We start from the raw sequence: 22,243 nt of genomic DNA, 5'->3' as shown, positions 1-22,243 counted from the left end.
TCTCCTTTGTACCCACTCTCTTAATCAAAAGAAAGAAGAAAAGGTTACAAATTATACTTACACATTTCCCAAAACCGCCCATTCCCGTATTAATCTTGCTAAACAAATAAACTGCAAAAAAAAAAAAAATTATAGGTAAGTCGTGTCTAAGGTAAAAGCTCCTATAGATTTTTCTTACAACTCAAACAACAGGGCACCTTTAAACTTATATAAGGATAAACAAAATTTTACGAGGACATCACATGAACCTTTGCAAAGAGAGATTACCAATTGTAAAGCAGCTGAACATCTTTTCCAATGCTGAAGAGAGTTTCATATCGCTGCCAGCACCATCCATGCCGACCATGACATAATCCGGAGTCCAACTTGCCCTCCGCATCATCATCACTCTTTGGAGGATGAGAAACCATTGAATTCTTCCCGAATGAGCAAATTGGTGGCCTGACAAATGCAAAAAACACACAAAAAGAAATAAGTATTTATTCTGAAAATGCGAGAGATTTTAAAATGAAAATAAATATTCAACCTCCCCTGTTATGGGCCAGAGTATAGAAATCCAAAGTAATAAGACTTCCGATTCTGTATCTCTCCATAATCCAAAATTAAAGGCATGGCAAACTCTTAATTCTTTTGTATACAAGAGAGAGTGAGAAACACAGATCTAGCGCAACGAGCAAAGATATCCAAATAAAATGAAAGTAAACTTGGAGAACTTCAATTTGGAAACATTTACAACATACAAGCATGAAACAACAAATCTGTCTGATAAAGAACGAAAGCTCTAGCCACTTTGATGTAGTGAGTTTCTTGTGGAATTTTGCTGGTAACCGTTTATTGAGGGGATTATATAGGGGATTCTAAGAGCATCAGTAGCAAGCTCTTCAAATTTTCTCCAAATTTTAGCTAAACAATCTACTCTTCTTATTTTATCTATCACTTTTAAAAATTTCCTACATCAAACTCTAAATATTTCTCTATTTTAACTATATACTGTTTTTTATTGGTTTTGAGAATAACTACTTTAACTGTCAAGAACATCAAAGTTTCTACATCAAAACTCCCTCATTCGGCCATCATCGACCAACCGAAACACCCAACAGGTTTCAGCTTCAAACAATCCCACCACAATCGGCTACCCACAAAACCGAGAACTTCAATTTCCAGCCACAACAAACATCAACACAATACCAGCAAAATCCCAAAATTACACAATCAAACACCCACCCCATCGGCCATTAACAGAGAACTCAAGTTCTCACCAGAATCGGCCAAAACAGGGCAAATCCTCAAGCCTTAAACAGAAACTAAATATACCCAGAATCATCCAACAAAACATCACAAATAGAAATCCAACCCACAACAACTCAACAACCAATTGAAACCCACAATTTCAAACCCAAAATCAATTGAAAACGAAGAATGAAACTCACGTTTGGGAAGGAAAATTCGGGTCAAATTCGGCTTCTCGCCTATTTCGTCGGTGAAGTTAGGGTATTTGACGTTGGGATCTTCGTCGTCGACGGCGAGGCGGACGGTTGCGTTCTCGGCGTTGCTCCAGATCATGCGGGACGTTGCCGGCGGTGATCTTGCCGAGGACGTTGCGATACTTTGTCTTCAAACGGCGAAGCTTCTCGACGAGCTGGTTCTTCTTGAAGTCAAGCTGGAGCTTGGACTTGATCCGGTCGTAGAACAAGCGGTGTCGATGTGGTGCGTGGAGCTCCGCGACGTCGTGTAGTCGAGGAATCCCTGGAGGAGCTCGATCTCGTCCTCGTCGGTCCAAAGCCGCTGGAACAGCCTGCGCGAGTTGGCCCAGTGCCTGGAACCGGCAAGCTGGGTTTCGTTGATGCGGAGGAAAGTGACAGAGAGATTCGGAGGAAAGTGAAGAAGGCGCGAGAAGAAAATAAAATGATATAAAATGTTAAATGGAATGGCGTGAGGAAGATGGGCGTTAAATTTGAGTTTGATCCTGAACTGCTGAAGCGGATAGCAGGTGGAAAAAAGAAGAAGATAAAACACGTGATAGGTGCCCACTGCACAGTCTGACAGATTTTCAATTTCATGTTATAAAGATTTGTTCAAACAAGTTTGATTTTATGCCGATACCTAAATCAAAAGGACAGATTTGGTGCAGACTGCATGTACCTTTATGATTCTGCTCTGCATTCGTTGGACCTAAATCAGAGACGGTTATTTTTGTTTTTCAATACTTTTTTAGATTTTAAAATTATTATTTTACCCCTATTATCCTTATGTTGGTAAAAGAATCTGCCTACATCCCGGAGTTGTTTGATAAATTCTTATACAGAATAGAATAATGGATTGTTAATTTTAAAATTAATAAAAAGTGATAATTTGATATAAAGTAAAAAAAATTTATATAGAAAAATAATAAAAAAATTTATTATAGTGAATTTTTATTTGAATAGTAATAAAAAAAATTATTGATATGATATAAAAAGAAAAAAATGTTAAAATATTATAATATTGATTAATATTAAAAAATGTAAAAATAAAATAAAAAAACTATAAACCATCCGCTACGCTGTTCCGTTCCAAGCCTTTCCAAACAAGGCCTTTATCTTTTACCTTGAAATTATTTTTTTAAGCAAAGTTTTGGCCTTTTCTTGGGTTAGTTTTACGTTTTTACTCTTTTAAATTCTTTAAGTTAAAAAAAAAAATTATGGGCTTTTTATCTTTTAATGTTAAATTACTGTAGTAGCCTTCTTCGTTGTTAAAGATTTTTTTCCGGGGCCTTTTTGTCTTTTCATTTTTTCTGCATTATTTTCTCGCGTGCCTTTTTACAGTTTTACCCTTATTCGTTTTGATAGGAATCAGATTTTTTTTTCTGGTGTTTTAGACTTTTCGCCCTCTTTCTTTCTTCTTCCAGCACCTGTGGACAAGTACAGTGTCACATGAACTTGCTTTCTCCTCAGAGTCACCATATCTTTGACTTTTAATATTGTAACAATTAAATAATTTGGGAAAATTTGTTATAGAAGATAAATTATTATCGAAAGAAAATCTGTACTTTTGATTTGAAACAGGCTAAGATTATCTGTACTTTTTCCTCATAGCCTTGGTCAAAGTAGATAGTTTACCCGCTGCAACACTCAGTGGTCGAGCACTGTGCCCTGCAGTGCTCTGCGTGTGAATTTAAATTAGGGTCAAGTACTTTTTGTCCATGTGCCATGTGGTTTTATTTTTAATTTTTTTTTTAAGTGCTTTTTTTTTTTTCATTATCTGTGGCTATAAAAAGGAATCACGGAATGGGACTCTCAGATTAGCTTAAGGGCTTGTTTGTCAAAAGATATGTACATAGCATAATAAAATAGTGGGTTGTTAATTTTAAAATTAGTAAAAGTTGATGATATGATATAAAAAGGTGAAAAAGTTTTATTTTGTAGTAAATTTTTTTATTTGAATAATAATAAAAAATTATTGATATGATATAAAAAGTGAAAAAAAATGAGAATGTTTTGATGTTGATCAATAATAGGAAATATGAAAAAATAAAAGAAAAAGTATATAAATAGTACACACATTACTGTATACTGTTTTGTAACTTAACAAACAAGGCCTAAATTACTTACGCAATGCCTTCACCTGGTGAAGACTTGTCTTCTGAGTAGCATTATTAGCAGAAATTGGGAAGTAAAAATAGTCAATCTCAAGCATTTAATTACAAAATCTTTAAATTGACAAAAGGTTCTGTTTCGGAACTTTTGCTACTCAAGTTATTCTTTAGGGTTTTTGAGCTATATCAGATGTGTTTGCTTGTCTAAACAGTTAAAACACTTTTTTTCTCTCTGTTATGCCCTATGTAGCTGTGAGAGTTGCCAGGAACTCCACTTCAGATGACTGTATTTTCTTTCAAAGAGTTTTTTTTTTTCAATTATGCTCCGTTTGTTTTGATGTAAAATAATTTATAAAAAATAATTTTAGCATTTTTCGACATTTGATAGGGGCAAAAATATTGGTCAACCGAAAAATGATTTTCATTTGACCAAAAATACTTAGTAAATTTCAAAAAATGATTTATACATTTTAAATGCATAAATCATTTTTCGTAGATGACAAACGCAATTGACCTTGTTTTAAACGACACAGTCGATCTTTACGTCCAAGCAAACGACTATCGCTGAATTCCGACAAGCAAGATTCCAAGCACTGGTTGGTGTCAGAATCTGAAAATTTAGGCCGGAATCCGGAGACGTCCGGCTACCATCGCCGGATTCTGGCGGTACTGTGCCAAATTCTGGTCAGACTGACCAGAATGGCCGGATCCCCAGCCATTTGGCCGGGATCCTGGACGGATCCAATTGTTCTAGCCGGGATCTGGCCAAGACGGCCGGATTCCGACCACTTCTGTTAAAATCCGTACGCGCCAAATATAAAATATATATATATATATATATATATATATATATATATTATTTTACATTAATATTGTTTATGTTGTGAATATAATTTGATTTTTATAAGTTAATATGATTGAATAAAAATATAAAAAATATTTGTAATTTTTCGTACGTGCTAAACATCGAAAAATGATTTCGATGGAAAATATTTTCCTGAAAAATTACTTCCTTAAAAATATTTTACGACAAAAACCATTTTATACCGAAACAAACGGAGCATTACTGTTATTTCTATTCCATCTTGTTTACTCGTACATTTATGATGAAGATATAAAATGATATTCTAGGTATTTATTTATTCTACTACATGGATTTTTGCGGCTAGATGTTTGTTAGTATTACTGATTTGGTCTTTGCAGGCAGTGAAGAAGGGGGACACTATATTTATTGGTCAATACCTGCAATTTGTCTCTGCGCTATTTTCCCTTTTCAATGTTAATATTGATATTTTTGTTTTTATGATTTATTAAACCTCTCATACTTTTGTTCTCATACAAATAGGAGGGCATTACTAATATACAAAGTCTTGCAAGGCTTTATTTGGAGCAAGAATTCTTTATTCCGCTAAAGGCTACAATGATTGATGGACATGGAGGAGTACATCAAACATTCTTCATTGCAACTGTTCAATAGTTGCCAGACGAAGATCAATCAATTTCTACAACCCAAAAATTCACAACTTCATTTACTTCTTTCACCAACAACTAAATTGCAAAGTGATGTATTTTGAAACAGATTTTAGTATTAAGCAATCATACAAAATGAAGGCAGACAAAAGCATTTTTGAAAATTCAAACTCATGATAGAAAGCTTGTGCTAATTGTAGTTCCTGATAGTTTGGTTTGATCAAGTTAGTTGCATGCTTGGATGGTGGCATGTTTTTGGTAGTGTTTATGTATAGGTTATTAGGACTATTGAAACAGAATTTTTTTACTATGTTACGGTGACAATTCATAGAGCATGCTTGTAAAGTTTTTGCTATTCATGGCAACATGATTTATAAACATTATAGCTTTTCAAAGTTCATGATGCATTATAATGAAGAAACTTTTATTTGGAGTTACAATTTTATGTGCCTAAAAGTTGGTTGACATAAACACAATGAACATGTTCAATAATCTATGTGTGCTATCTAAATTAACTCCCTCATTTTCTTTTGGTATATTATGTTTATTAAATTTTATAGTTTTACTTTATTTGTTTAAAAAATTCAATTTATACTTGTTCAATAATCTAGATATTAAATCTATTCTAATATATATATATATATATATATATATATGATATTTAAATTATAATGTTAACAATTATAATTTCACACTTGGTTGTCATTGAGCATGTGAGTTTGAGTCTTCACGTCATAGCTATTGAGTCTAAGCTCCAAAATGATTCCTGTGGTAGCAAATGGGCCTAAGGGAAAAATAAGGTGATTTTATGTACAAAAACCAGGGAAGTGTTTTTTAGACAACATGTATGGTTCATAAACACAAACTCAAACTTGATGATTCCATGCGCATCAGAAGAAGTGGTGGATCAAAGGTTCACAGAATGTGATTGATAATTAACTTGTTCTGTCACAGTTTTATTGTATGTATACTTCCACCTGTAATTGAGCAAAAGGATTATGAGACAGGAGCATAATGCATTTTGTTCTATGTGGTGGCATGGTGCCCAACCACCTAATAACTGATATGATCGGAATGCATTGAATGTATAAATGCCATGCCTTTGCTTGCAGTTTCCGCTGGAGATAGATCCCATCTCAGTCTCAGCCAGGTCTACATAGACCCTTGTTCATTCTAATAGGAAGAATATTAATCAAGACCAAATATGGATCATAGATGTATGCATGTACATGTGGATTCGGGGTCTTTGCGTGAGATTTGTATAGATGTTCTTGTACTAGGATTGTCATATGAGACGCATGCATTCAATATGTACTATACACATAGATACATGCATAGATTAGTCTTTGCAGATACATACACACACACACATCATGAAACCCAAAAGATAATATCTGTATATGTGGGACTGCAAATGTTATCTTCACCTAGCAATAGATTCAACACTTTTAGTGAGTGGGTGTTGTGATTCAAGTGATGTTTCTTGTAATAATTTGCTCATTTAGGCATGGAAGTCATTCTTCTTTTTAAGTTCTGATTGTTTCCTTAATCATATAGATTAAGAAGTTTGTTGTGCTTGATCCTTCCTCTTCTCTTATTTTGTTTACTTGTTAACTTGGATACGGTAAAAGGAACGTAATGATCTGGTGTTCATTTTATTTATGATCTTTCCCTGCTATTATCATCCTATACATGGAAATTTAGCTTGTAATTGGACTCATTTCTTTCTTTAATATTATCTACTACGTTATGCTCAATTTGGAATATCAAGGAAAGGATCCGAAAACACTTCTATATGACAAGAAGGTACAAGATTGATTATTTTTCCAATATGGCATAGATTTCTAATTTTCATTTGTCAGAATTTTTTTTTGTTACTTCACTCTTTTATTAAATGAAGGTAGAGGTGGTAGAAGGTGGAACTTTCTGGTTGTCAGATGCGCCTTCTGTTCCTGGAAGTATGTCATGACACATGGGGTTCTGGTGTTCCATGTATTGCAACATGGGTGATATCCTTATAAATTTACTCTATCCAGCATTAAACTGCCTTTTACATAGTGCTTTAATTTTTCTATCCTAGAGTATTGGATCATTTATTTCTTTGACATGATTTCCACACATTCCAATTGAACAAGTCGAGCCACCAGGGTTTTCCTTCCAGATCATCAATACAAATATGGATCAGTTCAGTCCTCGTGCTCATAGACGAAGTGCATTCAAGGTATTCGTTGACATATAGATCGATGTCCAGCTGTTTTAAGGTCCTGTCCTATTTATTGTTTATTGAATGTCAACCACATATGTAAATAATAATCCTTTTTTGAATTATGGATCTTCTGTTTGAAAATTAAACTATGAATATGGAGTAATTAAGAAGAACTTGTGATTTATCGACAACTATTTTGAGAAGAACAATTCATTAATTATCTTACTGCTTCTATGTTTGGAATACAAATGCTTCTGTTTCAGAGAGAGAAGAATAAAACAAACAGTTTAACTGTTTCCAGCTGGGATGAAGGAACACAACCTCTTAAATATGCATTTGTTGGCATTTTTTTCTTGACCTTTAATTTAAATGTCAGTATCCTATTTTTTATTGTGATACATTGTTGAAAAATGTTAGGAAACAAAAAAAATCATTCCCGACCTTTTACAAAGTGCCAGAATATTTAATTTTTTTGACACTTAATTTTATGTGTCAAGAAAATTGTAAATTTTTTTTGGACACTTAAATATGTGTCAGAATATTATAATTTAATGACATATAAATTAAAATTCCTGTCATTTACGCATATGCCAGGAATATTTTTGCAAAATTTGAAATCCCGCCTAATTAATTTTTGTTTGGCGCTTGATATTCTAACTAGTCCCACTTTTCCTTTAATAACTGACATTATATCTTTCTTTACTCTAATAATTAGCCGATCATCTCTCTCCCTCTCACTGATATCTCTCTCTCTCCTCCGGGATGCAGCGCTGCCCTCATTTAAAGTTAGTATCTGTTAAATAGTTGCTTAGACACTTTTCGTTTCAGTCAGTTTCTAGACTTCTTGGGTTGTTCATATACTTGTTCCACAGAAGGAGGGTGCCTTAGATCTAATAAAGGCCCATGGAATAATCCTGACATAATGAAGGCAAGCTTTTTCTTATAAGATTTTTTTTAACGCTTGAAATTTATATCATACTGGGTATTTGAAATTAAACTTGGTCTCCCCATGTTTAGCTTGTACATCAAGTGGAAGCCATGTTTTGTGAGGTAAATTATCAGTTTCTATTGACCAGCAGAAATTCGACGCTTACACTAAGATACGTCCACTGAAGGCAAGTCTTAGTTTCATTGTCAGAAGTATGATGATGCATTATTAGTATATCTTGTTCCTATATGTCTCATTCTGTTTTTTTTTTTTCTAAATTCAGGGAAGATTTAGTGATACATCATCATCAGGACGGCAGGGACTTCACATGCTGGGATTTTGTAGCTTGTTTTTGACTATGGGATTTTCTCCTTAATTTTTTGTAGTAGCTAGTATAGTACTTGGATGTTTCTTAATTAAACATATGACATGTTTTCCTTGATTTTTGTCAATTTCGTGTTATATATATATTAACAAGTTTCATAAAATTTGATTATGCTGGAATTATTTCAGTATAATCAATTTTTTTTTTTTTAAATTGGAAAACAAGTTTCCTGACACATAAATTATGTGCCAAAAAACAAATAGAAACCTACACATACAATATGTGCCAGGAAATCAAATTTCGTGACACATATATCATGTGCCAAAAAACCATATTTCCTGACACATAACTTATGTGTCAAGAAATTTTCCTGTCACACAAGTTATATATGTGACAGGAAACAAACTTTCTCGACTACAAAGCTGCGACATTAGAAATAGGTGAGGAATTAAAGGTTAGGAATGGTTTCTTAACATTTAATACTTACTTCTTGACACGTAATAAATGTCAATAAAGACCCTTTTTTTTGTAGTGTTACTTTCTTGTGGGCAGTCAATTTTTGTTGTAGGAACCAGAATCACTTGTCTAATCCATTGAATATGATTCTACTTTAATACTGCTACTATCACATGAATGTGGTTATCAAAAACTTTTTTTCTTAAAAAAAAAAAAAAAAAAAAGCAGAAGAAAGTACTATCATGTGAATGCAACCCTATTCAAGACATGTCATTTTGGGAGAATTCGTTTTTTTTTTTTTTTTTTTTTCCAATTTGGTTTTCCATATATCCAGCATGTTATTGAGGACGTTGTAACATATGGAGGGAATTCCTCTTGGTTGTGTATGATGGTAATAAGCAGTGTAGTCCAACTTATTACAGTATATAAAAGGAAACCTAACCGTCGATCTCTTTAATTAAGGCCCCAATTATGGTAAAAATAATATTATAACAAAAAAGTTAGTCAGTGCTCTTTAATTAAGGCCTCAATTACTATAAAAAAAATAAATACAATGAATTGAATTCCAAGATATTAAGGAGGAAAAGAAAGAAAAATGGAATATTACATTAATTGTACCCCTGAAATAGTTACTAAACTCGTCATTTTACATAAATTTAAAACTAAGACTAAGTTGTCAATTAAAATAATTTTTAGAATGAAGTAAATTAAATTCTACATAAAAAGAATTATATGTAGCTTAACACAAAATTTGACATCTATTGAAATTAAATGTCTCCTAACAAAGATAAATTTTGCAGGTCATTCAGAAAAAATTAAATATTTAAATATAAAAAAGGCATCACCTAAATTTATTGTCTTAGGCCTCAAAATCTATTGAGCCGGGCCATGCATCCCTCGTATCCCCATAACACCATGCTCTCTGGAGGCAAATAGAGTGAAAGATCAAAAGTAATTTAATTCATTTCCTAACCGGAAAAAGCTAACGCGTTCATTTTTGCAATAAAATGCAAAGATGATGCATTATTAGGTACTAACTACAAATGATGAAAATTCAAACTACAATGATAACCAGGAAGCAATGATAGGGATTCTTTTACCAGGCTATTTTATTTTGTATTTTTTAACGAGTATGAACCATGAGTAGTGATAGGCAGGGGCCATCCTGCCGGCCCCTGCCCGGCCCTTTCCTACGTGGAAAGGGCCACCTCAGTTTTTTATTTTTTTGTTTTTTATTTTTTATAAATTAAAAAAAAAAAAAAAAAAAAAATTCAAATTTTGAAAACAAAATCAGATCGTCTTTCTCATTTTCGCACTTTTCTTCCCCAAGCTTCCCCCCAAATTTTCCCTCCCTCTCTCCATCTACCCAAAATCCCACCGCCGACCACCGTTCGGAGCCCGCCCGTTCTGCCCAGCACCGTTCCGAGCCCAGCACCGTGCCTGCCACCGTTCCGAGCCCGCCCACGTCGTTCTGCCCGCCACCGTTCCGAGCCCGCCACCGTTCCGAGCCCGCCCACGTCGTTCTGCCCGCCACCGTTCCGAGCCCGCCCACGTCGTTCTGCCCGCCACCGTGCCGAGCCCGCCCAGCACCGTCGTTCTGCCCGCCACCGTTCCGAGCCCAGCGCCGTTCTCCACCTCCGACCCATTTCCGGCCCAGATTTCCCCCATTCCCGGCTCTGGTACCGATTTCCCCCATTCTTTAGTTCCTTGCTGTGATTTATGGTTATTTGTGGTTTTTTGCTATTGGTTTTTTGCTCCAATTCTTTAGGAGACCATTTCATTTCAAACCAGCGGGGGGCAGGAAGATTTGGCTAAGATTGGCTTTTCTTACATATAGCACATAGTGAGCCGAGCATTCTTGGCCTACCAAGCGAAACTGGTGGTTCCTAGGTCACGATCGTTTGTTCCATTAAAGAGCATTTTTGTAGTGTCTTTGGTTGTCTTATGCAGTCTTTAATCCTTAACATTTCCTTTCCCTTCTTTCCCTTAACTGTAACATACTGTTAGCCCCCTGTGAAAGCCCTCTCTTCACTAAGCTATGCCCAAGTATTCCCACAGATTTGATAATTGTATACGTTGTAAATGAAAAGGAATTCCCTGTTTTAGCTTGCTTTTGTGTCTTGTTCATTTGATAAAATATTGCAATATTTTATACCTCAATCTAATTTGATAAAATATCTTGTTCATTTGATAAAATATTTGATAAAATTTGTATATACCTCAATCTTAAAATATAACTCTATCTAATTTATTTGGTCAATTACCCATTTCCAATATATATACCTTGAAATCTTGATGAAGAGGCACTGTCCCTAGCTTTCACAAAAATTAATTGAAGTGAAGTGGAATATAAACTATCCTTGTGATGAAGAGGCAGCATGGGTTTAAATCCTATCTTATATATATATGGTAATTAACTCGATCTTGTGGTCCTTAAACAGTTGACAATTGACATGACACCTTCACCTCAGCAGGCTTCACCATTTTAGTAGCTACTCTAACGGTGGAGGTGGAGGTGGAGGTGGAGGTGGAGGCTTTATGTCCATCAATTCTATTAAAGAGGCTTTATTTTCATCTACTCTCAACAAATTCGAGAAAAAAAAACTAAGTTAAAGGACATGCCAGCTATATAATTAATTAAACATTACTCATCATATGTAACAGTCCATTTATTGTTCATAAACCTATCTGTACACATATAGCTTAATATTAATTGAGTAATATATTGTGACACCTTTTCAACAACTTTGTTTTAAAGGAGCAAGAGAAGAAGAAGAAGAAGAAGAAGAGGAGGAGGGAGATAAAGAGCACAAGAGAGTAGGTACTTGTTTGTCTTTTTGTGGTTAATTTAGATCTTCACAAATTAGCATTAATGTCGTCTAATTAAGAAAAAAAATACAATATTTAGAAACCATTCTTACAAATCCATATATATATATATATATATATATATATATATATATATATATATATTCTTTAGTTAATTCTGATCACCTCGATCAGCATTTGTCTCCTATTCTTTTATGATTGATGATTCAGAATACCACTAATTGGATTATTGAACTTAATTTAGTTATTAAAGATCATTTTGATTATTTGGATATATATTTCAATAGAAGATAGGGGGTGCTTTTATTACTCTCTCAAAAGACCTGAAATCTAGATTATTATCTCACACTTGTAAAATTATATTACATCTTTTTTTTTTTTTTTTTGACATGAATTACATCTTTTCGTACACTATCAAACTGTCACGTGCATTAATATACGTATACAGTACATGAAAGTTTCCACCACATTTAGAAGAAATCTATGATGGAGTAAAGAGACCTACTTACCAAACAAGTGAAATAGAAAAAATTCATTTTATGGTTCAAATCTATTAGAGTTTACAAATTTAAAATATTTTCCCCAAGTTTGAATGCTTTGTGATGTAAATCGGTTGGTACTTTTTACCTAAAAATGCATGTAAGGATCTGAAACTTTATTTTAACCTGGAAAATATATTTATCATTTAAATGATAATGCATTGATATGAATCTTTATTTGTTACAGAAATTTTGAAATGGATTTATCACAATTGGACTTGATTTCACAACACGAAGATGATTGTTCATTGACACATATTGAACTTGATGATGTTGTGCCCATCGAAATGGACCCTCAAAATGGTATGTTGGACACTTCATGCTTACCTTTAATTTTTGTAACATAATAAATGTTATTATTTATAGTTGGGTTCTTTACACCATATTTATTTATTTCTTTTCATTTTGTGATAGATGGAAATGAAATTGTTGCTAATGACCAATTGAATGATGGTGTGGATAATTGTCGGTCCAAGGCCAAGCTCATAGATGGAGATAAAGTTGTTGAGGAGCCTAAGAGCGGTATGCTATTTGGCTCCATAGAGGAAGTCGTTGACTATTATAGGAATTATGGAAAGCAAGCGGGCTTTGGTGTGACACAAAAGAAGAAGAAAAAGTATGAAAATGGAGATGTACACTACATCAGTCTGACATGTGCTCGCGGAGGCAAAGCATCATCCAGTTCAAGTAATAACCTGTGCAAGGCTAGCAAAACAAGCAAAACGGGGTGTCAGGCTACTTTGAATGCAACGTTAGTGGATACATCGTGGTATGTGACAAATGTAAATCTAGGGCATAATCACGACTTAAGCCCAGGTAAAGCGAGATACTTTCGGTGCAACAAGAAGTTGGATCCTGCTACGAAGAGAAAGCTTGATATAGATGATAGAGCTGGAATCCGCACCAATAAAATTTATAACGCACTAGCCGTTGAAGCGGGGGGTTATGAGAATCTTACATTTGGAGAGAGAGAGTGTCGCAATTATATTGCGAACTCAAGACGCCTTCGCCTTGGTACAGGAGGTGCCGCAGCACTTCGTGACTATTTCAATAGAATGCGGAACGTAAATGATGATTTTTATTTTGATATAGATGTGGATGATGAGTGTCGGCTGAGAAATGTTTTTTGGGCTGATGCACGAAGTAAGGCATCATATGAAGATTTTGGTGATGTGGTTACATTTGACACAACATACTTAACCAACAAATACGAAATGCCATTTGCTCCTTTTGTGGGAGTAAACCATCATGGTCAATCAATTCTTTTAGGGGCGGCATTAATTTCAAGTGAGGATACGGAGTCATTTGTTTGGTTGTTTGAGGCATGGTTGAAATGCATGAAGGGCCGTGCGCCAAGGGCAATTATTACAGATCAAGATAGGGCCATGAAAAATGCTATTAAGAAGGTGTTTCCGAATGCTCGTCATAGATTTTGTTTATGGCATATACTGAAAAAACTTCCGGAAAAGTTTGGATCACATTTACAATACTATGCCATTAAGAGTGCCATAAGAAATTGTGTGTATAATTCTCATACATGTGACGAGTTTGATTCATGTTGGCAGAGTATGCTTGAGTGTTATAATCTAGAGGAGAATGCATGGCTGCGTGGTTTATACAGTGAAAGGACTTTTTGGGTACCAACATATTTGAATGATGTATTTTGGGCCGGCATGACTACCACACAACGTAGTGAGAGTATGAATGCCTTTTTTGATGGTTATGTGCAATCGTCCACCTCATTGAAGGAATTTGTGGATCAATACGATAACGCTTTGCGCAGGAAGGTTGAGGTTGAGAATGTTGCTGATTTCGATTCCTTCAATACCACCATTTCATGTGTGAGCCATTGGCCCTTTGAGAAGCAATTCCAAAAAATTTACACCCATGCAAAGTTTAGAGAAGTTCAGAAGGAGATTTCGTCGATTATGTATTGTGGTTCTTCTCTTTTAAAAAGTGAATGTGGAATTCGTACCTATCAGGTGATCGAACAGGTAGAAATTAATGAATCCTATAGGAAAAAAATCGTTTTTAATGTTTGCTACAATGGCCCTGTATGTGAAGTGAATTGTAGTTGCCGTTTGTTTGAATCAAGAGGAATTTTGTGCAAACATGCCATATCCGTGTTGACTACATTTGAAGATGTCGATTTCTTGCCCGAAAAGTATTTTCTAAATCGATGGAGGAAGGATTTGAAGCGGCCATATAAGTTAATCAAGAGTAGTTATGATCCTTTGAGTGGCAACCCTACTGCAGATCGATATGCTGAACTGAGCAACAATGTGCTGAAGTTGGCCGCTATTGCAGCACCAAACGTGGACCATTGCATGGAATTGCAAAAGTATGTTGATATGCTAATTAAGAAATTTAGCGGTCCAAGCTGTGAACAAAGTCAACCTTCCCAATCACTCCCAAGTGCAAAAGATCTCCCAAGTGCACCTATGATCGATAATGGAGCCATGGATTGTATGGAGGTGGAGGTGTGTAGTCCTCTTGTGGCTCGAACTAAAGGCGCGCGACCATCAATCAGAAAAGTGTCTGTGGTTGAAAAAGTGGTGAGAAAAAAGTCGTCAAAAGGAGGAAATAAGAAACAGAGCAACGCAAATCCCGAGCAGCGAGGGAAAAGAAAGAAGGTATTCAACTATTCAAAAGTCGTTGTATGTGTACTTGTTCATTTGTAATTTTAATATTAATTTTAACATTCTTGAATATTTTATTTTTTGAAGACATGCCAAAGATCGCTAGTAGATGAACTGGACACAAGTGAAGATCAGTTGCCTTTTTCAACTGATGTGCAGCATGACCAAGTGATTGAAACACAACATAGTGTACTTACACAGGTACTGAAAGGAGGGAAAAAAAAGTTCATATACGTGCATTTGATTCATACATGTTGACGAATAGTTTAATTTCATATATATTAATCGTTCGATGTATTTGTTCCAGACGTTTGGGAATTCACAATCGTCATGTATTTTCGAAGGAGATTCTATATACTTGTCGTAAGTGGTAAGGTCTCTTTCATGTTTAGTGTTGTTTTCAAGTAGTCTGGTGTTGATCTCATCCATTAATGCACTTTTGTTCAAATGTATACTAATTTTCTAAAACTACATAGCAGGAGGATTTGTGCTTTATTAGTACTTGATTTTTTTTTTTTTTTGCATATTTTTTAATGCCTTACTACTTTTATTTTCTGATCGTAATATGCATTCTGGTAATTGTTTTAAGTTTTCATTGTTGTTGTGATTCGAAATCAACTTCTTTTTCTTTGTTTTGGGCTTTTCTCTGTGCCAATGTATCGCATTATCATTTGCTTTATTGGGAACTGAGTTGGTCTTTTGGTTTTCTGGAATGAAATATCTCAACTTCTGTGAATTGCTTGGGCTGTTCTTGGAAGTTGTCATTGCTTTTGTGGCATTGAATTCAGCTGAATTTTCGATCCTATTAAAGTAAATCTCATTTCTTTTCCAAGTGATAATTGTTTCCAGGTATTCTGCTAATTGTCTTTTTCAAAATGTTTCAGGGCTCGGCTTCATATCCTCAGACAACCAATTTTCTTGATCCTGCTTTTGTTTCGGGTGATCCCATCTATAATGTGCAAAGCCAGTGCTCATCAAATTCTACATTTTCTGTTTCCTTTAAGCAGTCATCCATTGAGCTGCAAGAAGGTATACATCCCTTGCATTTTTAATTTCTCAATAAATTCTTGTTTCTCTCCAGAAAATATAAGGTGCACATTCTTTATTGAATGGTCCTACAAGCATAAAGTCTAACATGAAAGTTCACGTGGACACATTAATTCTTGAGCATATAGGGCATGAACAGAATGGAGAAGCGAGATAGTGCGGGTGTGGCACTTGTCTGTATGTGTGCATGTTTAGAAGTTTAATATCTTTATTTCATTCAAGTTAGCAAACTACATTCCTTCATGCATAAAAAAAAAAAAAAAAAAGGCAATGTGTGTTGAAAATAGATAATTACACACACGCTGATTGCACTCAAAACCGTTTGCATTGAAGATTCTAATCTTTGTTTTAGGACTTACATCCTTGTTTTTGTTTGTTATTTTTACCTTTTAATTTCTTTTCGCAAATGGTTACCTTCTGTATACTTCTCGTGTACAAATTCTGCATCTCCTTTTATTCTTTAGCACTTTAATTGATATTGTAATCTAAGATAAGTTTTATTTATTTGTTTTCCTTGAATCTAGTGGTTAGTTGTTTTCCTTGAATCTAGTGATATTGTAATCTAAGATAAGTTTTGATGTGGTTGGAGTTCTTCCTTCCAGGACCAACCAAACAACAAGAGGAACGTGGTCGTGCTTTTGAATGAAGAGAGGGGCTTTTATCCAATCGATCAGAGCTGTTGAAGACTAGTTTTGTATGATATATGTGACCAATCGAGTGTGCAATATGTATATATATGCTGGAGTACTAACCTTAAATAATGGAGACTTCCAGTAGTTTTGTGTATCTTTCTTGTCTCCTTTTGTTAGATTGTGAAACTGTTATTGTAATGGTGAGATTTTGGCCGATGAGAAATAATATGAGCTAATGAAATCTATCCATAAGTATGAATTCTTATCTTCACTAGATATTTTTCTGGATGGTTTTGTTTCGTTCTTCCATAATCTGAAGTTCTATTTTTACTCATTTTAAAGCATAGAAAAGTGGAATGGAACATTTATCGTATGTAACTCAAGATGTTAACAAGGGATGACAATCACTCAAATTAGTTTTTTGTAGGGGAATTGCTAGTTTCTGAAACAGTACCAAAGTAGTATTATGGAGGTTGTGCCATTAATTTCTATATCTTTTTGTTTTGTTTTGTTTTGACATCATCGTCATTTATCTAGAGATCGAAGAAGAGACAGTGAAATAATATATACATGTTTTAATGCAATAGGTTGGATTAGTCTTATATCATAACACCTATAATTGGGTTACAAACTTAGCCATCAATTTGGTTAGATTACAAACTTAGCTCATTGAAAATCAATTCACCCACCTAATCGTCACAATCTTTTATCAAAATAAAAACTTTTCAAGTTTGACATCTACCTAAACATACAATACATTCAATAGTGTAGAACCAAATTCATTTGAAGCAGGTAGAGCACCAGTCTATTGTGAAAATGAGATCAAAGATGATCAAAGACCAAAAGTTCACAGTCATCAATTAAGTTTAACATACATTTAGGAAATTAGTACAAACAGAAAAAAGTCAAAAGTCTTTTACAACTGAATTGTTTTCATAATTTCATTTTAACATCAAGTTAGTATGTCTAGGTTCACTATAACTACAACAATAAAAGGCTAACAGCAAAATGACAACTAACAACAAAACACGAAACATCTTCTTGTTACGTTGCGCTAATTGTTCCTTACATTTTTTTTCAATCAATTCCTCAACTTTCTCCTCCATTTCTTTCAAATGTTGCGCTAATTGTTCCTTGCATTTTTTTTCAATTAATTCCTCAACTTTGTCATTGTCAGCCTGTCTTCTCTCCTCCATCTCTTTCAGATATTGCGCTAATCCCTTCTCATATGCAGACATCTTCTTATCCCATTCAAAAAAATCACAATCACCGGCTTTCTGCGTGAAAAAAACAAGGGTCAACAAAAATGTCATGAACTACTAACGACGAAATATAACACAAAGCTAATTTCAAAATATAACAATAATTACCTTGTAGTTATTACATCCATACCACTTTTTAGCGGGATTGGATGTGGTCCAAGAGTACCTTAGACGTGCAGGAATTCCACACTTACATAACGGATGACCGCTTGACAAATCACTTGTTGTAGACATTTACTTGTGCCTAAATTCAGAAGTGGGGGGCTAAATATATGTTACTTAAACAAGAAATAAGGTCATTGAAAACCGACCAATTACTTTTGCTGAAATGGAACAAAATTGGTACATTGCAATTTTTTTAGTAGTTTGGAAGAAATTTGCTTCAAAGTTTGAGAGAGAAAATCACAAATTATCTAGTAAACAAGAAGTTAACTAAAATAATTAACCTGGAAACAAACATGTGGAGGGGTGTTAAAGAAGTGGAAAAAGGATTGAAGAAGGCTTCTTCCCCTCGTGTAGTTGGGGGCTAAAAAAAATAAATTAAGATACTTCTCTTCCACAACTTGTTAACGATTCCCTTGGGGGGCATATGAATGAATAACCAATACAAATATGAGTGCAGATGTTCCTTCTGGTAAATTTGTCTAAAATTAGGAAACCATCAAGTACCTTTAAATCAATGCGGTGGCGCAGCTCACGTCCAGGATATGTGAAAAGACCGACTTTGATACAATATTCATGAACCAAAGAGAAATGCTTCTTTTTTATTTTTCCTAACATGCAAACCAGAAACTGCACCGGGAGCCCTGAAACAGAAACCAGAACCAAAACAAACAATGTTCCTATGACTCAAAACACAATACTTCATAAGGAAGACAGGCTTTGATACAATGTTCATGATTTTATATCCTTCAAATCAAATCAAAAAAACGAGAAAAAGAAAAAAACGAGAACCTTAAGGTCACATTTTCAGGTTTTGAAGTGATTAGTAGTTTGAGTCGGTGGAGCTAACCAAAAAAATAAGGAAGTATTGTTGCATGAATTTTCATTATTTAGTAATATATAGTTGGAAATGGATCTCCCTGGAGTTTTTTCCTCCCTTTATTTCTCCTTTTATTTTCTTTATTTTGAGGAATGGGAGGTTAAGACTCCATGGATTGCTGTTCCCAGGAGTATCACAACAATGTGCCTGTCAAGAGATTGTGGATTTATCGATGAGTTACATATTTTATTGTGAGTATTGCTAGTTGTATTCAAGCGACTATGGTTTCTTTTCAGCTTCAATATTATTAATCTGATTCTTATATTTTTCTTTTTATCTTTGCTTGCAGGCTAAGAAGTAATGTTTTGTCTTTTATGTGTAACTTAATGAACATGATAGCCCTCATGTGATGTTCTAAACAGAGTATCTTAACCTTATGAGAGTCTGTAGGGAAAAATGTTATCCCACTATTTCTTTTATTGCAGTTATGGAGAGTCACGGAATCAAAATTTCAGTTTCGAACCTCCCAAGGCCAATTTCTAACATGTGATGGAGAAGGGTGCTCTGTCTCTGCTACTGCAGAATCACCTTCCACATCAGAAACATTTTTCATGGAAAGGAATAATAGTAGAGTTCACTTCAAACTCAAGAGTGGGGCCTATCTGCAGGTATCATTTTTCACCCTTTCATGTTTTTAGGAAAAGAATAAAAATACCCACATTGTTTGCATTGCATTTATAAGAAATAGTGCTGTACAGGCATTCTTGGTAGGATGCAGTGTAAATGTTGCGCATTTTCAACATTTTCAACATCATATTGTAAGTTGGTTGGCATTTTTGAAATAGACATAAGTGTAAAAATGTTGACTCTCAATCAAGTGCAGCCATCAAAAAGTACTGATCATCACAAAGATATCCTTTCCTGTAATTGCAGAATCCAGTTTATGGAAACTAATAACCCTCAATGTTAATATATTTTTAAAAAAAATTACAATATGCTACATGAATAATAAAGAGAAAGCATCTGAAATGTAGGTACCCCTAACAGTGAAAATAGCATACAAGAAATAAGAAAGCTGTGTGAAGGAAAAATCAAACAGAAAGAAAATCAAACAGAAAGAAAGAATATATTACCTCCTTACAGTAAGTACTGAAAACCAAATCCTCTCTCAAGAACTTCATATCCTTTAAACGCTTTACATATTTTGATAAAAAAAACCTTTATGACTGCAAGTAAGGAGCAAATTAACACAGCGTTTCAGAAATAATATCCATAGGGGTTTTTCGGTTTACAATCAATGTTTCACAGTCCACATAACACAAACATGTAAGAAGGCATTTTATAACCGGAAACCCAATAGCAAAAAACCACAAATAACCACAAATCACAGCAAGGAACTAAAGAAAGCAACTCTGAAAACAACTGAAAAAACGCAAAAATGGGGGAGATCGGTACCAGAGCCGGAAATGGGGGAAATCTGGGCCGGAAATGGGTCGCCGGAACCCTAAGTTTTGGCCGGAGGTGGAGAACGGCGCTGGGCTCAGAACGGTGGCGGGCAGAACGACCTGGGCGGGCTCGGAACGGTGGCGAGCAGAACGACGTGGGCGGGCTCGGGACGGTGGCGGGCAGAACGACCTGGGCGGGCTCGGAACGGTGGCGAGCACGGTACTGGGCTCGGAACGGTGGCGGGCAGAACGACGTGGGCGGGCTCGGAACGGTGGCGGGCACGGTGCTGGGCTCGGGACGGTGGCGGGCAGAACGACCTGGGCGGGCTCGGAACGGTGGCGGGCAGAACGACGTGGGCGGGCTCGGAACGGTGGCAGGCACGGTGCTGGGCTCGGAACGGTGCTGGGCAGAACGGGCGGGCTCCGAACGGTGGTCGGCGGTGGGATTTTGGGTAGATGGAGAGAGGGAGGGAAAATTTGGGGGGAAGCTTGGGGAAGAAAAGTGCGAAAATGAGAAAGACGATCTGATTTTGTTTTCAAAATTTGAATTTTTTTTTTTTTTTTTTTTTTAATTTATAAAAAATAAAAAACAAAAAAATAAAAAACTGAGGTGGCCCTTTCCACGTAGGAAAGGGCCGGGCAGGGGCCGGCAGGATGGCCCCTGCCTATCACTACTCATGGTTCATACTCGTTAAAAAATACAAAATAAAATAGCCTGGTAAAAGAATCCCTATCATTGCTTCCTGGTTATCATTGTAGTTTGAATTTTCATCATTTGTAGTTAGTACCTAATAATGCATCATCTTTGCATTTTATTGCAAAAATGAACGCGTTAGCTTTTTCCGGTTAGGAAATGAATTAAATTACTTTTGATCTTTCACTCTATTTGCCTCCAGAGAGCATGGTGTTATGGGGATACGAGGGATGCATGGCCCGGCTCAATAGATTTTGAGGCCTAAGACAATAAATTTAGGTGATGCCTTTTTTATATTTAAATATTTAATTTTTTCTGAATGACCTGCAAAATTTATCTTTGTTAGGAGACATTTAATTTCAATAGATGTCAAATTTTGTGTTAAGCTACATATAATTCTTTTTATGTAGAATTTAATTTACTTCATTCTAAAAATTATTTTAATTGACAACTTAGTCTTAGTTTTAAATTTATGTAAAATGACGAGTTTAGTAACTATTTCAGGGGTACAATTAATGTAATATTCCATTTTTCTTTCTTTTCCTCCTTAATATCTTGGAATTCAATTCATTGTATTTATTTTTTTTATAGTAATTGAGGCCTTAATTAAAGAGCACTGACTAACTTTTTTGTTATAATATTATTTTTACCATAATTGGGGCCTTAATTAAAGAGTATTAACTAACTTTTTGTTATAATTGGGACTTTAATTTTTTTTTAAAAGAAAATTTAACTATACTATTACTATTTGGGGCCTTATTTAATTAGGGGCCTTAGGCAATTGCCTAATTTGCCTAGCCATTTAGCCGGCCTTGCATGGCCCAATGCCCGAATGAGGAAAAATGTTTCTCTCATACGCACTTACCATGGATTCAAAGGTATCACTTTACTCCTTTTAGACTGATCCTTGATCATGTTATAGCCATGGCCTCACTTGATTGTATTTGGTGCTGTCATGCAGGTGACAAACAGGGAGCTCTTGAATATCTCAAGTTGATTTTTAGAGCTCTCTGCCTTTGCTGGGATCGTCAAACGCAGGATGTACACATTGATTGGATTCTTTTCAGAGGTAGATCTCTGATTCCTGTTTCTTGTGAAGTGGTGAATGATAACATTGATGGATATTACCCGTCCTCTCACTATCCCATATTTGCCGAGTTTATGCTTCCCCGTACTGTGAGAATGCTTGAATCGCCCACTCAAGAGGAAAACTAA

The 22,243-nt window shown here is 35.2% G+C and overlaps 3 protein-coding genes, 1 long non-coding RNA gene and 1 pseudogene across 7 annotated transcripts in view; 3 read left to right on the top strand and 2 right to left on the bottom strand.

Annotated features, from left to right (window-relative positions):
• LOC133857581 (uncharacterized) overlaps window positions 1-1,929 on the bottom strand; it is an 8,079-nt gene extending 6,150 nt beyond the window's left edge. For all 3 annotated transcript variants that reach the window (XM_062292848.1, XM_062292849.1, XM_062292847.1), the window contains exons 1-3: window positions 1,431-1,929; window positions 268-441; window positions 62-111 (exon numbers count right to left, since the gene is read on the bottom strand). In XM_062292848.1, coding sequence (XP_062148832.1) covers window positions 62-111; window positions 268-441; window positions 1,431-1,563 — 357 coding nt within the window. In that variant the 5' untranslated portion in view covers window positions 1,564-1,929. The remainder of the gene's footprint in view (window positions 1-61; window positions 112-267; window positions 442-1,430) is intronic.
• Window positions 1,562-22,243, top strand: LOC133857553 (uncharacterized; annotated as a pseudogene).
• Window positions 12,520-13,527, top strand: LOC133857420 (protein FAR1-RELATED SEQUENCE 4-like). The gene is made up of 3 exons (XM_062292686.1): window positions 12,520-12,630; window positions 12,742-13,391; window positions 13,489-13,527. Exons 1-3 carry the CDS (start codon window positions 12,525-12,527, stop codon window positions 13,525-13,527), a joined length of 795 nt encoding a protein of 264 aa, XP_062148670.1. The 5' UTR covers window positions 12,520-12,524.
• LOC133858150 (protein FAR-RED IMPAIRED RESPONSE 1-like) lies at window positions 13,494-16,870 on the top strand. 2 transcript variants are annotated; one of them, XR_009898456.1, is made up of 5 exons: window positions 13,494-14,960; window positions 15,054-15,167; window positions 15,274-15,336; window positions 15,851-15,995; window positions 16,616-16,870. XR_009898456.1 is itself a non-coding variant. In XM_062293608.1 (4 exons), exons 1-3 carry the CDS (start codon window positions 13,542-13,544, stop codon window positions 15,331-15,333), a joined length of 1,593 nt encoding a protein of 530 aa, XP_062149592.1. In that variant the 5' UTR covers window positions 13,494-13,541; the 3' UTR covers window positions 15,334-15,336; window positions 15,851-16,169. The 2 variants fall into 2 exon arrangements, 1 of the variants encoding a protein (XP_062149592.1); XM_062293608.1 differs by lacking the exon at window positions 16,616-16,870 and having other exon boundaries at window positions 15,851-16,169.
• Window positions 17,463-18,139, bottom strand: LOC133856905 (uncharacterized). Its single transcript, XR_009898252.1, has 2 exons — window positions 18,016-18,139; window positions 17,463-17,922 (listed from the first exon to the last, which is right to left on the bottom strand). It is a non-coding gene; the product is annotated as an uncharacterized LOC133856905 (long non-coding RNA).

Source organism: Alnus glutinosa, chromosome 14 (assembly GCF_958979055.1).
Source record: "Alnus glutinosa chromosome 14, dhAlnGlut1.1, whole genome shotgun sequence".
Taxonomy (NCBI): domain Eukaryota; kingdom Viridiplantae; phylum Streptophyta; class Magnoliopsida; order Fagales; family Betulaceae; genus Alnus; species Alnus glutinosa.
Note: the sequence above shows the minus strand (reverse complement) of the source record. Positions and strands in the feature narration are given on the sequence as shown.

Bases quoted from the DNA above. Each gene is read 5' to 3' on its own strand.
- LOC133857420 (XM_062292686.1), top strand. From the start codon at position 12,525: ATGGATTTATCACAATTGGACTTGATTTCACAACACGAAGATGATTGT. The intron at 12,631-12,741 runs GTATGTTGGACA...ATTTTGTGATAG, and splicing joins CGAAATGGACCCTCAAAATG to ATGGAAATGAAATTGTTGCT. The intron at 13,392-13,488 runs GTAAATGATGAT...CATCATATGAAG, and splicing joins ATTTCAATAGAATGCGGAAC to ATTTTGGTGATGTGGTTACA.
- LOC133858150 (XM_062293608.1), top strand. From the start codon at position 13,542: ATGCCATTTGCTCCTTTTGTGGGAGTAAACCATCATGGTCAATCAATT. The intron at 14,961-15,053 runs GTATTCAACTAT...TATTTTTTGAAG, and splicing joins AGCGAGGGAAAAGAAAGAAG to ACATGCCAAAGATCGCTAGT. The intron at 15,168-15,273 runs GTACTGAAAGGA...TATTTGTTCCAG, and splicing joins AACATAGTGTACTTACACAG to ACGTTTGGGAATTCACAATC.